A 19,222-nucleotide genomic window follows, 5' to 3' on the forward strand; every position below is an offset into this window, starting at 1 on the left:
TATCATATAAAAAGGAATTTTGCTGCGATGAGTTTTGGCAATTTTTTTATCCCTTTCTCTTCCCACTATGGAATATGTAGTCCCAAAATTTTAAGTTTTCAACTCCTCTTTATCTACACAGTTGAATGAATGTGCAGATTGTTAAGATAGGACTGTTTAGTGAATTTCTTGGTGAAATGAAATGACGTGCATAATGTCCATATTGCCATCTATCCATGTTTTAAGAACAAGTTTCATGAAACAATATGAAGAACTTTAAAAGTTATCGCAGAATCCAGAAAAGTGTTACAGACAGACTCACAGACCAACACACAGAGCGCAAACCATAAGTCCCCTCCGGTGAAACCGATAGGGACAATAAAATAGCCTGCAACTGCAGCTAAATTCCAAATTCGTCCCAACTTTTGTGATTCTTGTAAAGTTACATAGGTAGAGCGCTGACACGTTCTGGGTCCTCAAAACTGCAGCCTCAGACGCAGAAGGACCTTATTTACTTCGAAACACACACACTTGTTTACTCAAAATGTGGTTTTATATGCCTATTTTAATACAGGCAAGAAGGTAATCCCTAAACCAGATTTGTCAAAACTTTCCAGAAGATATCTGTGTAAAGCATTAATAGATTTCAAATAACTACGCTATATGACATTGGTCAAACAAGGCCACAGTGTAAGGTCAAACAAGGTAGCAATGTAAGGTCAAACAAGGTCACAATCTAAGATCAACGTAAGGCATATTGTCTACAGAATGAAGTTGGATTTTCAGGTAAATCATTAGATAAGTTTAAACCACATTCATCATGCTGCGAGCAAGCGTCATTAGCAAAAAGTGTCCCAAAAATGTCAAGGTCTCAGTTAAAATAAAGTATCATAAATCGTTCAAATTAAGTATCAGAAATCTAATCTATGAGTCTTTGTCTCAATAATGACCGTTTCTTTTTGTTTATATCACTATTGGTTAAACATAAAATAACATATTATAAGCTTTACATTTTAAATCCAGAATTTTTGTCTCGAATATTTTTGTGTTCAAAACTTGTAAACATTACATCCACTAATTCACTTGATAAATTTGTGTTTATTACTCTTCATAAATATTATATATTTTCTTAAAATATTAAAATTTAAATGCTTAGATCTGCACTATCATTTTCAATCAATGGATACAACTTAAATTAAAGTGACATACGAACACGTTCCCGATTGTGACCATTGTGACTCGGGCCGGAGTCTGGACGGTCGATATCGTGGCTTTTATATAGATACAACAACAACAAAAATGACTTTGACCTCAAAACTTCGATTATTTGTTAATAATATAAATTCTATTATTCTGAAGATAAGTGGAACACACCAAACACCAGGTTTGTAGCCACAAAGAATTGATACAATTACAATCGAATGATAGAGAATTATGCATCGTCTTTTTTACACAGTGTTATAAGTTTCGGATGTATCAGTTCGGATAACTTTAAACATGAACTTTAAGAATAGTTGCAAATATCCAACTGCTAGCTATTGAACTTCTGCGTCGCTGGGAGTTGCAACCGCTTTTTCGTGGAAGGGTTACGTTGCTGCCTGGAATCCAGGCAGTACTTAAATCGTAATATTAGCTACATAAATACATATCGACAGGGCTTTCCACAGATGCCCCGGGGCTGTTAGGGGAAGGTATTTTTTTACATTTGTAGAGTGAAATGACGTTATTTGGTGCATCATGACTCTTCAAGAAAAAAACGGCAATAGTCATTGATATAAAGGACATTTTTAACAATTGTTTTTACACTTTCCTGCATAGATACGCATAATCCTGTCTCAATCATTTCCTTAAAACATCCTTATCAACCATACTTTCTATCTATAACTGCATACTTACTACTTTTCCTGTCGCTACTCATTACCCTATAATCCTGTATAATCCAGTTTTAAAGCAAATTCTGGTAAATATGTATGATAAAAGTGCTCCAGAATTTAAAGAAACACAAACATTCACCATTTTTCTTAAGTATCAAATAATTGTTGGCATTTGTTACTATTCAAAGATGTAATGAAATAATGCCCAATGGGGCGTGTTTTTTCCACTGAAACCTGCGTTAATCGCCTGACGTGATGTTCACGTTTTTATACAACACAAAATGCACCCACACTTTCCATGCGACGTTCTACATGTCTGCATAATTTTCGCGCACTGTTTATTTAACGCTAGAATTTGTTAATGTCAGGTTAGCATTAATATTCGGAAGCATGTTTCGTATTACAAATTTGATAATGCTCATTTGAGAATCGAACGAAGCATTGACAGTGGTGCGTAATTAATTAAACGATAATTTGTTTAAGGGCATTACGAGTTGAATAAATGTTTTGACCATATTAATAATTATGCATGAAATGCACAATATCCACGAGGATTACACATGGTTGCCATCATCAGTCTTCTAAGTAAGTTGCCCAGATTTCATCGTGGAGGTGTACACCGTAGGCACTGATGAGTGTGTTAGAAAACAAAGCCAACAAACTGCCATAAATGTAACACTGGTGGTATCTATATAATAATTATACCTAATTATATTGTTCCACGAGTGCGGGTTCGTTAATGTTCAGGAAGATTTAAGACATGTAAACCTTTTATAAGGTTGTTTTATACTTTATTATAGTGCTACATATTAAATATTCAATATTCAATGTTGAATTCCAGATATGAAGACAACCTGAAATTAATAATAACACAAATTATAGTAAAATAACATACATAATAATATGATGGTCATCTAGTGGCTTTTATACAAAGTTGCATAGAAAACAATATACCGGTAATGATCAATATAAAACATACATATCCGCTTTTATAATGCATTCATGACTTTAACAATATTTCAATATTCTTACCATTTATGGAATGGCTGCTTTACCCTCACACACTGGTCTTACACACAGGATTCTCCGTGAAGATGTTAAGCTCTGCAAGTTAAATGCATGTGCTAATAAAGCATACAGAAATAGTGACTAAGATAGGAAAGAGCAATTCTGAGAAGTGCTGCCATTTTGCCAAGTCGCGGAAACAATACAGATTTATAAAAATGCACAATAATTACTTGTACAAAACAAATCAATTATCCACAATCATTATAAAAACACTATTGCAACCAAGAGACTTATACTAACCTCAAAGAAGCACGGCTCTTAAATTACATTTGAAAAAAACATGTCCTTCCAGCTCAACCCATGAAATACTACTGCCAGAGCGGGAAAGAAACTTGCCCAACAGATTCAATGTACAGGAAAGAAAATAGGCTAAAAACAACTATGCACACAAGGGAGACAACTTTTAAATAGAATTTGTGACTGGTTACACACTTCCCCCAGCTCAGAAATGATGTCCTCATCATTACATGTGTATGTCCATATTATTTGTCAAATGTCACAAGAATTGTCCCTGTCACATAACACATTCTGTCTTACATAAGAAAATACAAACTTACTATGAAACAGTACTATACCAATACAATAAAGTAAGCATTACACCAACTTACAATACATTACACTACAATTGTACAGTAACTAACTATACAAGTACAAATATACAACTCATACAGTATAAAGTTCTTCTTCAAATTTGTCTGATATCTTATGTTTTCCTTTGAAAGCAAGTATTTTGACCAAAACTCTGTCTCCTACTTCAAGTTTAGCTGCTTTAGCTTTCCTGTCATACACTGACTTTTGTTTAAATTTTGCTTTATCAATGTGTTTTTCAACAATATCCCTGGTTTTCTGCATTCTACATTGCAAATCCGCAATATATTCAGAAAAACTTTTCTGATTTGAATCAGGGTTTGCTTTCTCAAAAACAGCATCAATAAACAATTTTGGTTTACGACCAAGCATCACTTCAAAGGGAGACAATTTAGTGGACTCGTGAGGTATGCAATTATAGCTATATACTAAAGAGTTTACATATTTCTTCCAATTTTGTTTTTCTAAATTTTCCAATGTTCCAAGCATGTCTTAAAGTGTACGGTTGAATCGCTCTGGACCAGAGTTTCCTTGTGGATGATAAACAGAAGTATGTGATTTTTTTATGTTTCCAATTGTACACAATTCTTTGATGATTTCAGATTCAAAGTTGGCACCTTGGTCACTATGTTACCTTGTAGGCATACCATAGTGCACAATGAAATTATTATAGAATATTTCTGCAGTAGTTTTTGCAGTTAATTTTTTTGTTGGTATAGCCATGGCAAACTTAGTAAAATGATCAGTAATAACCAAAATATTTGAATATCCACCCTTACAAGGTTCAACACTCAGAAAATCAAAGCAAACTAACTCCAAAGGATAGGTGGTATTAACATTTATCAATGGAGCTCTGATGTTGGTTGAGGTTTTTCTTCTCAAACATCTGTCACAATTTAAAATCCAGTTTTCAACATCAGTTAACATAAATGGCCAGTAAAAACGCTCTCGCAGCAAACGTGCTGTTCTGTCTTTTCCGGAATGACCAACATCATTGTGTAGACCACAAAGAACTTTTTGCCTATAAACTATAGGTAAAACTAATTGTTCAACAGTTTCATCATTTTCCCTAATCTTTCTAAATAAGATTCCTCTTTTAATGACAAAATTACTAAATTGTTTTTTCATTATTTGGTCTTCTCTGGAAAAACATTGTGGAATTATTTTATTGATTGTGGTTATTCTCCATTTGTCAATCAACGGATCCATTCTTTGTTGTTTTCTCATTTCTCTTAGTTCAATTTGAGCCATTGGCTTTCCAGGATTTTCAGTAATTTCAACAATATTGACATTTATTGATGGCAGTAATTCTACAAAAGGTGGTGAAATACAACCACATATTGCATTCACTACATCAGTGTCCATTGAATACTTACCTGACTCCAGTTGAGAATATGGATAACGGCTCATAGCATCGGCATCTTTGTTATCCCCCGCCAGAGGCGGAGGGATATTGTTTTGGCGTTGTCCATCCGTCCGTCCGACTGTCCTTCCATCCGTCCGGCACTTTTGTGTCCGGAGCCATATCTTGGAAGTGCTTTGGCGGATTTCATTGAAACTTGGTATGAGTATATATATGCATAAGAGGATGATGCACGCCAAATAGCATTGTACACCATCTGTTAAAAACAGAGTTATGGTCCTTTGTATCTTGAAAAAATCCTTTTTACTATAGGCACTTTTGTGTCCGGAGCCATATCTTGGAAGTGCTCTGGCGGATTTCATTGAAACTTGGTATGAGTATATATATGCATAAGAGGATGATGCACGCCAAATGGCATTGTACGCCATCTGTTATAAACAGAGTTATGGCCCTTTGTATCTTAAAAAAATGCTTTTTACTATAGGCACTTTTGTGTCCGGAGCCATGTCTTGGAAGTGCTTTGGCGGATTTCATTGAAACTTGGTATGAGTATATATATGCATAAGAGGATGATACACGCCAAATGGCATTCTACACCATCTGTTAAAAACAGAGTTATGGTCCTTTGTATCTTGAAAAAATGCTTTTTACTATAGGCACTTATGTGTCCGGAGCCATATCTTGGAAGTGCTTTTGCGGATTTCATTGAAACTTGGTATGAGTATATATATGGATAATAGGATGATGCAGGCCAAATGGCATTGTACACCATCTGATAATAACAGAGTTATAGCCCTTTGTATCTTCAAAAAAATGCTTTTTTAGTGTCAAATATAACACTTTTGTGTCCAGAAGTATATAGGCGAGGGATATCAATTCAACGAATTTGCTTGTTATTTATACCTCAACGGTATTGAATGTCAAAAGAAAAAGAACTTAATGCTGATAACCAACGTTGGCCAGTAGCATCTAATTTAGCAGTTGTTAAAATATATGTTAACGGATTATTACCTGTTAACACACGAAAGTGATTGTTGGTCAAGTAATCAGAAAACTTTTCTGTTACTGCCCATTTTAGAGCTAAAAACTCTAATTTAAAAGCTGAGTAGTTTTTATCAGATGGGGACAAAGATCTACTAGCGTATGAAATTACGCGTTTGAGCCCATCTTGTTCTTGATATAAAATTGCACCAAGTCCTTTGGTAGAAGCATCAGTATGCAATTCAAAAGGAAGTTTAAAATTGGGATATGCCAATACAGGCGAAGAAGTTAAAATACCTTTCAAAAGTTCAAAACTTTTCTGGTGATCTGCACCCTATTGCCATTCCTTTTTATCCCCCCCCCCCATAGGCGGAGGGATATTGTTTTGGCGTTGTTCGTCCATCCATCCGTCTTTCCGTCCGTCCGTCTTTCTTTCCGTCCGTCCGGCACTTTTGTGTCCGGAGCCATATCTTGGAACTGCTTTGGCAGATTTCATTGAAACTTAGTATGAGTATATATATGGATAAGAGGATGATGCACGCCAAATGGCATTGTACACCATCTGTTAATTACGGAGTTATGGCCCTTTGTATCTTGAAAAAATGCTTTTTTTGTGTCCGGAGATATATCTTGGAAATGCTTTGGCAGATTTCATTGAAACCTGGAATGAGTATATATATATATATATATATATATATTTATATGGATAAGAGGATGATGCACTCCAAATGGAATTGTTCACCATTGGATAATAACAGAGTTATGTCCCTTTGTATCTTGAAAAAAAAATGTGTGTCCGGAGCCATACCTTGGAAGTGCTGTGACGGATTTCATTGAAACTTGGTATAAGTATATGGATAAGAGGATGATGCACGTTGGCATTGTCCATCAGTCCAGAAATTTTTTTTGTCCAGAAGTATATTGGCGGGGGATATCAATTCAACGAATTTGCTTGTTAGACTTCAATTTCCTTTTTTTTTCATTAGTGGGTAGAAGTAAATCCGCCAAACCACGTGTAATGGTGCTGAAATCTTTTACAAAACGACGATAATATCCTACAAAAGCAAGGAAACTTCGAAGTTCATCTGGATTTGTAGGTGTTGGCCACTTACTAACTTTATCAATTTTTTCAGGGTCAGTTTTTACTCCATCACTGCCCACAACATGACCCAGAGAAGATACATTCTTTCTAAAAAAAAAACACTTCAGGTGCAAGCTTCAAATTCCAAGATTTTAAACGTTCAAATACTTGTTCTATATTATCCAAATGTTCTTTGTAAGTTTTGCTATAAATAATAATATCGTCAATAGAAACGACACAAATTTTCATGTTTAAATCACCAAGACATTCAGTCATTGCTCTCTGGTATGTGGCGGGCGAATTCGTCAAACCAAAAGCCATTTTATTAAACTCCCAAAGTCCAAATGGTCCTAAAGTAAATGCTGTTGTTTGTTTATGTTATTCTTCTATTTCAATTTGGTGATATCCTGACTTCATGTCCAAAGTAGTAAAGTATTGAGCACCATTTAAACAATCAAATATTTCTTCAAGTCTTGGAAAAGCATAAGAGTCTTTTATTGTTCTTTCATTCAAAGTTCTGTAATCGACACACATTCATAATTTCCCATTGCGTTTCCTAACCAAAACCATTGGTGAAGCAAATGGTGACTTTGATGGTCTAATTACACCACATGAGTGTAATTGTTCTAAGTGCACACGCACTTCGTCGCACACGCACTTCGTCAACCATGACAGGCGGTAAACGCCTATACGCAATTTAAAAGGTGTGTCATTCGTCAATTCGGTGTGTAGTTTCTGAACACTGACCGATATCTGTATCACTTGTTGAAAAAATATCTTTATGTTTTAACAACAAAGTTTTTATTTCAACAATTTGTTCAGCAGTAAGTAGATCATTATTTTCAATCACAATATTGTGAACAATTTCTGATCTTTTGTGATCTAAATCATTTTCTTTCATATTTGTAATTTCCGTTGCTATGGTTACAGGTTGTAACTCCCCTAAAATTGCTTTAGGTTGAATAGCAACTGTATTTGTTGTCAAATTTGACAATGTGACAAATATTTCATTGTATTTACCAAATTCAAACACATTCACAGCAGGTGTAACATCAATGAAATCTGGAATGTGTGCATCAGTACAAGCTACAATTATAACACTTGAAGATGGATAAGCAATTGACCAGTCGCCAAATAATCGATCGCTCCGCCCACAAAGTCACGTGGTCTAGTGATTAGAAAACTCCGACAAGCAGATCGCAATTATAGCGGATTACGTGAGGGAAATTCTATATTTGTAATGATGTATTATGCTCTTTTCTATAAAATAAATTTTTAAAGCCGCACACTAAACTAAACTGCTTTGTAAAACGTGAATACAATCATAAAAACTTTAGAGAGAAATGGCGTAATCAAAATAAATGAGTTAACGGCAGACTGACTATCAGAAACGTTTCTTATACATATTATATAGGGAGGTGATGAAAAATCCGTTGTAAAAATGAGCATTTATTTCATATTGATTTTGAACTTGTATTCAACCGTCTGACAGTGAACCCGGTGGCTATTCATATATAATTTTGAAAATATTTTTATTAAATTCAAATGACATATCGATATCATGATGGGTTTTTGTTTATTAAAAATGTTTAGATCTTTGTTTTATTGTGTTATTTTTAAAAAGACACCGATTTTTTTATTAAGATATAAATTAAATTTTGATTGTAACCGTAATTTAATATAGGCCTGATTTCGTGGTTTCATTATCAGATAGTCTAATATGCATTTTATTACATTTATGTTTAATGCGAACCTGTTACATTTCACTATCAAAAAATGAAATGTTGGTATTACGGTGCTGTTCACGAACATTCGAATTGAATACATTTAGCATATTATGCATTTGCTTATTTATAACAAGATGGCCCTTATATGTTAATTGCAATTTTCACATTTCTCCCCGTATCAATCAATATATGTTGTATAAGAAATGTTGTTGTTGTAATATAAGCCGTACATTTTACACTTGAAGTCGCTTTAAGCTGGCTAAGCCGCGTTGAAATCACCTTTTTGTTGTTTTTACTTTAGTTAAAACAATATTTAAGTTAACAATTTATAATGATTTCCCTTGTTTATGATCCACAGAAAATAAATATATAATTGGAAATCATTTAAGTAATTAAATAGTTTTCTTTTCTTGTGTACAGTACCTAACAATGCCTTAATGTTCCTTCATTCTGAGATCCACGCAACATACTGTTATTTATTAATCATCGACAATTACGCTGAGATTAATAAGCACGTGTGGCAATTATTATGTTGCCCAAACTGCTTAATAATATTGTGCATCAAACGGTATAACACGTTCTATAGAACACACACCTGGTGTGGTTAAACTATTTATTGTGTTTGTATTCTCATTACTTGTTCATATGTTCAAGAAATAAAGATAAAAATATTAACCTTTTATAAAGTATGTATAGCACCTACAATTTTGAATAATGATCGAACAGTAATGATCATGCATTTGATATAAAATCTGTGTAAACTCTTAAAAAAATCGTCCATTCCATATGTACAACACGCTTTGTTTGTCGGACAAAATGGCGGCCAGATAAGCGTTGCTGAGGGGTGTGTGAAAAATCGATATCTGATTGGCTGATCGACAAAATGTGGGCGGAGTTGGCGACTGGTCAATTTGTTTATCTGTATAACATTTAAAATTTCTTACTTCATTTAGCTTCAACAAAGTAGTCTCTATGTTCAAACTTCTTACAATTGCAACTCTGCCATTGTTTCTTTTCAAAGACTTTTCTCTCAATGAAATAGCTCTAAAGCTCAAATACCATGGTGTATGTAACTTAGCTTTCTGTAAAAACTGTTCACCAAATGTATCATGACATTCTTCCAACAATCTGTTCAAAATATTGGTTCCCAGAATAACTGGTAACTTTGAAGAATATTTTGTGTCGGGTGACACGTTGGGCGCTATTTTGTAACACTGGTGGTATTTGTATTATAATTATACCTAATTATATTGTTCCACGAGTGCGGTTTCGTTGTTCAGGAAGATTTAAGACATGTAAACCTTTTATAAGGTTGTTTCATACTTTATTATAGTGCTACATATTAAATATTCAATGTTGAATTCCAGATATGAAGACAACCTGAAATTAATAATTACACAAATTATAGTAAAATAACATACATAATATGATGGTCATTTAGTGGCTTTTATACAAAGTTGCATAGAAAACCATTTAATGATCAATATAAAACAAACATATCCGCTTTTATAATACATTCATGACTTTAACAATATTTCAATATTCTTACCATTTATGGAATGGCTGCTTTACCCTCACACACTGATCTTACACACAGGATTCTCCGTGAAGATGTTAAGCTCTGCAAGTTAAATGCATGTGCTAATAAAGCATACAAAAGAAATAGTGACTAAGATAGGAAAGAGCAATTCTGAGAAGTGCTGCCATTTTTCCAAGTCGCGGAAACACAATACAGGTTTATATAAATGCACAATTATTACTTGTACATAACAAATCAATTATCCACAATCACTATAAAAACACTATTGCAACCAAGAGACTGATACTAACCTCAAAGAAGCACGGCTCTTAAATTACATTTGAAAAAACATGTCCTTCCAGCTCAACCCATGAAATACTACTGCCAGAGCGGGAAAGAAAACTTGCCCAACAGATTCACTGTACAGGAAAGAAAATAGGCTTAAAACAACTATGCACACAAGGGAGACAACTTTTAGAAAGAATTCGTGACTGGTTACATAAAATCACACACTTATGAAAATTACGTCACTCGTCGTCTGCATGATCTAACTGCAGGTATTACTGCTACCGAGTGTTGTCGCTCATTCAAAGCATGCGCTCTCATTGGACAATAACGATTTTCCATTACAACAACGATCCGCCTTTGGGCGAGCTTTAGGTGGGTAAAGATATACATTACGTAATTAACAGAGGATCATAAATTGGCTCTCACAATTTTCGGCGAAGTCGATATCGCTTTGATCTTAAGAATGCCTAGTTGCTATTAATGAAAAATACACACTGATAACAAAATTTCAAGCGCCCCGCGGACTCTGATTTTGAATTTCAAGCGCCCCGTCAAGGAACCGTTCAATGGCCTTTGGAAAGCGCTGATTGATAAACAATTTAGTGTTGTCAGGCATTAATAAACACAAACATATACTAAATAAATCACTCATATGCAAATTAAAGCAATTAACATGATATGGTATGCTCGCGTTACAATGATATCAGTGTTGTTGTGTTTTTTTTTTTGGGGGGGGGGGCATTTCCCTCCTTTAAACATATATAAATTTCAAATTAACACAGGTGGCAATACCCCCTGTGCTTACATTTTATATACCAAGACCGGCTTTAATATTTGTCGTATTTTTATTACCCAATCTAGCAAAAAACATCAAATTTTCATCTAGCTCAAGCTGTAATTGAAACTTGAAAAGCCGAAAGTTGCAGTAATATATAGAGTTGGGTTTATATGTTTGTATTGGGGAATAGGATCAAGTCACGATTACACTAATATATCCTTATTTATAATTGTAAAATGAGCAAAACTAGACCCACTCTTAATAATAAGTAAAATGGTTACTTTCTTTGCACTGCCATTTACTAAATGGAATGAATTATTATGATTTTCGTCGACGTAAAGAATGTGTCCTTTTGTTACCTCTTTTCTAGTAATTTCAATAGGGACTTTAGACAACGTGTATTATCAATTATTTCTTTAAAAAAAATGCCCCCAAAGGAGGGCATATAGTGATCGCTCTGTCCGTCACACTTTGCGTTTAGGTTTCGAAAAATGATCATAACTTCTATGTCGCTTCAGATGTAACCTTCACACTTGGTATGCATGTGTATACGAACAAGGTCTTTCCATACGCACACAAATTTTGACCCCTGTGACCTTGACCTTTCACTTAGGGTCCGCGTTGAGGTTTCAAAACCCGCGTTTAGGTTTCGAAAAATGCTCATAACTTCTATCAAAGCGTTTATAGGGGGCATTTGTCATCCTATGGTGACAGCTCTTGTTTATATTGTTATGTATATGTAAAAGCTTTCGAGTGTAATTTGTATACAACGGGTTGTAATAGACATATGTTGCTGGAAAACTCTGTAGGATGTGGAGTGTGATGTCCTCGACACCCCCCCCCCCCCCCACACACACACCTGTTGAAAACGAAAATGAAATATATTGAACAAAAAAAATATTTAAAAAATGCTGGAAACTGTTAGAACAAAGTAGCGAATTTATATTTATCAATGACTTAATGGCTGTTTTGCTAAATTAACCTCATTTGACAAATGTAACAAAATCAATTTTGGGATTGGGACCTTTCTCAAACAACTTATGGGGATTCCGAACAAAAACAAAACAATGGAAATGACTGAATATATTTTTTATTGTCAAATTTTAAGTATCTTTTGTGTGATAAATTGGTAATGAGATATTGTTTGATTCATGTCCATAATGACAATAGTTATTGTTTCCTTATATACATTAAAGTAAACAGTAGATGGGCAAAGAGCGAATATGTTTTGTAATGAGTGTCTTGGATGTACAATTTACTACTTCAATTTACTTTAAAAATTAATCTACTGTATTTAAAATTTTAGTGTCTATCTTGACTTATAGGGGAACAGGCAAGCTTATTTACTTACCCTGCGTTGTTGTCAGCATCAAAGCTAGCTTAACGATTTTCTGTAAGCTAGTTTTTGCTATCTCTAGTTTGATATCTATCATAATAAGGGGCGGTTTTACATTGAGACATTTGCATATATAAACAATTGGCAGGTTTATATTTCTCTCCAGTAACTCTGAAAATTCTGACCAGAACAAAATCAGTCAAGCGCACTGTCCTCCAACAGCTATTGAAAAATATTGTCTCAGTTCTTTTTTAATTTTCAAAATTTGCATTATTGCCATACTGTACCATTTACAGGTTTACCTGCTCTTTGTGTGGTTGAATGCCCCAGTCTCAGAGATGAAAAGTACAGCTCTCCCTCCGACATATTGGCGAGCATTTTTGAACCCATCATGCGGTGGGTCAATCCAAGAAACCGTAGGACAGTAGAGCGTCGATTAACAAGAAAAAACCTTCTTCCTCAGATGAAAGATGCAAGGCCGAAGAAGAACATTATCATCTGCTTACACTGCGGGAGACCTCATGAAATTCAAACATTATGTGGTAAAATAACATTTGTATGTCCTCACATCTTTATGTGTAATGAATAATAGTGTTCTCTTTAATTGTACCTCTGTATTTCTGTTTGTGTCAATTTAAGTAGATTTTCATCTTAAGAGCTTGAAGCTTTTTAAAAATATTTGATACTTTCACCGTTTTTGCTTATAAATTACCTATCTAACGATATCCCCAAGCTTCACCTTGGAATTTTGAATTAAATCTACTATTATTAAAGTGATACTTTTTAGTTAATTATATTTTGGAATTGAATCTACTATTGTTGAAGTGATACTTTTTAGTTAATTATATTTTGAAATTAAATCTATTATTGAAGTGATACTTTTTAGTTAATTATATTTTGGAATTAAATCTACTATTATTGAAGTGATACTTTTTAGTTAACTATATTTTGGAATTAAATCTACTATTATTGAAGTGATACTTTTAGTTAAGTATATTTTGGAATTAAATCTACTATTATTGCAGTGATACCTTTTAGTTAACTATATTTTGGAATTAAATCTACTATTATTGAAGTGATACTTTTTAGTTAACTATATTTTTTAATGAAAATATTCTTTTATTGAAGTGATACTTTTGGGGTAACTATATTTTGGAATTAAATCTACTATTATTGAAGTGATACTTTTTAGTTAACTATATTTTGGAATTAAATCTGCTATTATTGAAGTGACACTTTTTAGCTAACTATATTTTGGAATGAAAATCTACTTTTATTGAAGTGATATTTTTTAGTTAATTATATTTTGGAAATAAATCTACTATTATTGAAGTGATACTTTTTAGTTAACTATATTTTGGAATTAAATCTACTATTATTGAAGTGATACTTTTTAGTTAATTATATTTTGGAATTAAATCTACTATTATTGAAGTGATACTTTTTAGTTAACTATATTTTGGAATTAAATCTACTATTATTGAAGTGATACTTTTTAGTTAACTATATTTTTTAATTAAAATCTACTTTTATTGAAGTGATACTTTTGAGTTAACTATATTTTGGAATTAAATCTACTATTTTTGAAGTGATACTTTTTAGTTAACTATATTTACTGTTTCATTTAGCAGAAAGTATGCTTCTGAGTGGGCAAGAATCCCTTCCTCAGCTGAAGACAGTCTAAATGCATAAACGGAGTTTTAATTTTGCATCATTCCCTATACATATAATAAATACTTATTTGAAAATTAAAGAAAAAATCATGGTTTATGTTTTAACAAATGAGTATATTAGAGTTGTACATAGTTCTATATTTTTTATGTTGAATTTTTTAAGTACATGTACTAGTATGTTGAGTAGATGCATTTACATGTTTATTACAAGTTTTTGATAGATTGATGTGCACAATTGATATATATGAGACGAGTCCTGCGAAAATGGGTCATATGTGACCAGTGTTGCTTTATACCAGCATGCCTATTTTGGTCATGAGTTACCCACAGGTGGTTAGCGTGTGGCTATGATATTAATTAGTGAAAACATCATTTTGAATGATAAATAATCATATTATAACGAAAAATTAACTTTTCTGAAAAAAAAAATTTCACTATCAAATATATATATAACAAGGTATGCAACTCAAAATCACCCCAAAACGGGGTGCATCGCTTTGAACAGCCATATCTTCATCAATTGTGCAGCGATTTTCACGATCTCGGTCTTATTCAACGCAGAAATGAATTTCCTTTCTGGAAATGTATATGTCTTGCAATATTTTTACAAATGCTGGGTCAACTTTTAAGAAATAACACGATACACAACACGCATGACCCAGTTGACAGTGATCATGTATTCTTTATGAATGAAATCTCCAGTCGTAAAGACACACCTCCGCATTGGACCAATGAAATCACTCGTATGTTTAAAATGTCAGTTAGTTGAAATGTATGTAAACAAAGGTTTCAAACGGCGCTGGACAGTTAGTCTTGATGCAGAATGTAACGACAAGAACGGTAATAATGTTTTTTCATACGTTTTATTGAATTATGGTATCGAACTACATGAACTTTGTAGGGAAGTTGCCCTTTACTCCGTGAAGATTTCAGTCTTAAAGACAGCATGATCACTGTCAACTGTGTCATGCGTGTTGTGTATCGTGTTATTTCTTAAAAGTTGACCCAGCATTTGTTAAAATATTGCAAGACATATACATTTCCAGAAAGGAAATTCATTTCTGCGTTGAATAAGACCGAGATCGTGAAAATCGCTGCAAAATTTATGAAGATATGGCTGTTCAAAGCGATGCACCCCGTTTTGGGCTGATTTTGAGTTGCATACCTTGTTATATATATATTTGATAGTGAAATATTTATTTTTTTCAGAAAAGTTAATTTTTCGTTATAATATGATTATTTATCATTCAAAATGATGTTTTCACTAATTAATATCATAGCCACACGCTAACCACCTGTGGAGTTACCCTGTCAGCTAATGGTACCAAAATACTTTCCGTGACTTATTAGTGGACAGGATAGCCCCTGACCAGACTGTGTGCATGCTATGCTGGCTGCCTATGAAGTAAGACCCATTTTCGCATGACATGATATATAAATGACTAGTTTAATTTTAGCCTGTACATGACTTGTATGTTGTGTCTATGTCAACACAGTAGATTGTTCAGATGCTTTACCAAATACTGGACATGCAGTTTCAAAAGTTTAGTTTGATGTATTCTTTCCATTCCAAATAAAAGGTATTTTCCCTGAAATGAATATTTAAAGGGAATATATTTTGTCAATATATGAATTAATTAAAGGGGTCAAAATTTCTTAATGATCTGAAACTAGTAAATTTAAATTAACTCCCTTGCTTCAATATTTTACATAAAAATTATGCATTAAAATAAACTTTAGAACTTGATACTTAAATTTGTACCGGTACTTTTTTTACTACAGAAAACAGCAACAGTAGTTTAAATGTACATATAGCACTTGTTCTTTCTTCTACATATAACACTAGTTCTCTCTTCTACAGGACTAAGCAACTAAATTTATGGTGTACATGAAACACTAGTTCTTTCTACTACAGGCTCAGCAATTATATTTGTATTGTACATATAACACTAGTTCTTTCTACTAGAGGGCTCAACAATTATATTTTTATTGTATATGTAACACTAGTACTTTCTATTAGATCGCTTAGCCATTAAATATGTATTGTACATGTAACACTAGTTCTTTCTACTATAGGGCTCAGCAATTATATTTGTTTGTACATGTAACACTAGTTCTTTTTACTAGAGGGCTTAGCAATTATATTTGTATTGTACATGTAACACTAGTTCTTTCTACTAGAGGGCTCAGCAATTATATTTGTATTGTACATGTAACACTAGTTCTTTCTACGAGAGGGCTCAGCAATTATATTTGTATTGTACATGTAACACTAGTTCTCGTCTTTCTACGAGAGGGCTCAGCAATTATATTTGTATTGTACATGTAACACTAGTTCTTTCTACTAGAGGGCTCAGCAATTATATTCATATTGTACATGTAACACTAGTTCTTTCTACTAGAGGGCTGAGCAATTATATTTGTATTGTACATGTAACACTAGTTCTTTTTACTAGAGGGCTCCACAACTATATTGGTATTGTACATGTAACACTAGTTCTTTCTACTAGAGGGCTCAGCAATTATATTTGTATTGTACATGTAAAACTAGTTCTTTCTACTAGAGGGGCCTGGCACAGCAATTATATTCATATTGAGGGCTGAGCAATTATATTTCTATTGTACATGCAACACTAGTTCTTTCTACTAGAGGGCTCAGCAATAATATTTATATTGTACACGTAACACTAGTTTTTTTCTACTAAAGGGCTCAGCAATTATATTTGTATTGTACATGTAACACTTGTTCTTTTTACTAGAAGGCTCAGCAATTATATTTGTATTGTACATGTAACACTAGTTCTTTCTACTAGAGGGCTCAGCAATAATATTTATATTGTACATGTAACACTAGTTCTTTCTACTAGAGGGCTCAGCAATTATATTTGTATTGTACATATTACACTTGTTCATTCTACTATATGGCTCAGCAATTATTTTTTTTGTACATGTAACACTAATTCTTTCTACTAGAGGGCTGAGCAATTATATTTGTATTGTACATGTAACACTAGTTCTTTCTACTAGAGGGCTCAACAGTTATATTTGTAAAATACATGTAACACTAGTTCTTTCTACTAGAGGGCTCAGCACTTATATTTGTATTGTACATGTAAGACTTGTTCTTTCTTCTAGAGGGCTCAACAATTATATTTGTATTGTACATGTAACACTAGTTCTTTCTATTAGAGGGCTCGGCAATTATTTTTATATTGTACATGTAACGCTAGTTCTTCCAACTAGAGGGCTCAGCAATTATGTTTGTTTTGTATATATAACACTAGTTCTTTCTACTATATGGCTCAGCAATTATATTTATATTGTACATGTAACACTAGTTCTTATTACTAGATGGCTGAGCAATTATATTTGTATTGTACATGTAACACTAAATCTGTCTCATAGAGGGCTCAGCAGTTATATTTGTATTGTACATATAACACTAGGTCTTTCTACTAGAGGGTTCAGCAATTATATTTGTATTGTACATGTAAAACTAGTTCTTTCTACTAGAGGGCACAACAATTATATTTGTATTGTACATGTAATACTAGTTCTGTCTTTTACATGACTAAGCAATTGTATTTGTAAAATACATGTTACACTCGTTCTTTCTGCTAGAGGGCTCAGCAATTATATTTGTATTGTACATGTAACACAAGTTCTTTCTGTTACAAGGCTCATCAATTAGTGGATATGGTGTCTGCCAAGCAATTTTCCTATAGACACCAACTGCTAGTTATTCCCAGGAAACGGACTCCTCAATTATTTTGTAATGTACATGTAACATTAGTTCTTTCTACTCCAGGATACTGCTACAGCAAAGTGAGGGTGGAAACTAAGAAGCTCCAGGAACAGAACAAGATGATCAAAGACCAGCTTAATAAGTTCAAGACAGAGGTGGCCTTCCTTTACAGAGGTGAAAACAAGAACGATGTAAAGGACCATAAGAAGAAATATTTTGTTGAAGTCGATAGAGAACGACCTGAATGGTTTGCAAAGGAACTTATGGTGAAATATAAGGGTGAAAGCTGAATGTGAAGTTTAAAATGATTTGGGAACGGGTAAAAATAATTGTCAAGATTGGTTATAAATCTATAATTTGATAAATTTCAAGTTCAATTTGCCAGAAAAATTATCGATTATCATGTTTTTAAAATATGATTGCACTTTTATAAATGCTATATGTGTTACAATGTTAAGAGCATGGTGCACTTTGTGATAACTTGAGATTTTACTTTTTCCTGAGTTAATAATAGAATATACAAAATTCTTGATCAAGTTTGTTTGTTATTGAGTCACCTTTCTATGTCAGCTCTGAACAATTTGGGGTCTAAACCATTGTCTTTTGATTTATATAGAACCTTTAACCAAGCTAAGGTACATAGTGGTCTTAATTAAGTTAATTCCTGTATACCCTGTCCAGCGTTTATCTACAGGTTTGACAACAGATTTAGCAGTTGTGCCTTTATCTGTCTATCCGTCAACATAACTGTATTTTGCGTGGCAATAAAGACAATTTGCGCGTGTGTGCATGTACATTTTAAAGAAGACATTCTGTGCCTTTGCAGTATTATGTAAGGACCAGAATGTGTACCGACTTGCCTACCTTATTATTTAGCTAGACGTACACAAGCTGGTAGCAATTTTGCATTACAACAGGACCGGCTACCTCCATTTGTGTATCCAGGGTGCAGGATCAACGGGGTTTCACAGTGGTCTACACACGGACTGGATAAAATGAAAACACACCGTTAAGAACGTTTTTTTTGCAAATATCTCAAGTTATTATCCCCACGCTTTTTGAAAAGCGTGGGGATATTGTGGTTATCTCCGCCGGATGTCCGTCCGTCCGTCCGTCCTGGCCACTATCTCCTCCTACACTTTTAGCACTAGAACCTTGAAACTTACACACATGGTAGATATGAGCATATGAGCGACCCTGCACTATTTGGAATTTTGATCGG

At 33.5% G+C, this 19,222-nt stretch overlaps 1 protein-coding gene and 1 long non-coding RNA gene across 2 annotated transcripts; one reads left to right on the forward strand and one right to left on the reverse strand.

Annotated features, from left to right (window-relative positions):
- The first annotated feature begins 1,219 nt into the window (after nucleotides 1–1,219).
- Nucleotides 1,220–18,784, forward strand: LOC127861048 (39S ribosomal protein L32, mitochondrial-like). The gene is made up of 3 exons (XM_052399406.1): nucleotides 1,220–1,363; nucleotides 12,879–13,124; nucleotides 18,064–18,784. The coding sequence occupies exons 1-3, from the start codon at nucleotides 1,279–1,281 to the stop codon at nucleotides 18,288–18,290; spliced, it is 558 nt and encodes a 185-aa protein (XP_052255366.1). The 5' UTR covers nucleotides 1,220–1,278; the 3' UTR covers nucleotides 18,291–18,784.
- LOC127861049 (uncharacterized) lies at nucleotides 2,517–10,580 on the reverse strand. Its single transcript, XR_008040055.1, has 3 exons — nucleotides 10,492–10,580; nucleotides 10,211–10,282; nucleotides 2,517–2,707 (listed from the first exon to the last, which is right to left on the reverse strand). It is a non-coding gene; the product is annotated as an uncharacterized LOC127861049 (long non-coding RNA).
- Nucleotides 18,785–19,222: the final 438 nt, after the last annotated feature.

Source organism: Dreissena polymorpha, chromosome 15 (assembly GCF_020536995.1).
Source record: "Dreissena polymorpha isolate Duluth1 chromosome 15, UMN_Dpol_1.0, whole genome shotgun sequence".
NCBI classification, from domain to species: domain Eukaryota; kingdom Metazoa; phylum Mollusca; class Bivalvia; order Myida; family Dreissenidae; genus Dreissena; species Dreissena polymorpha.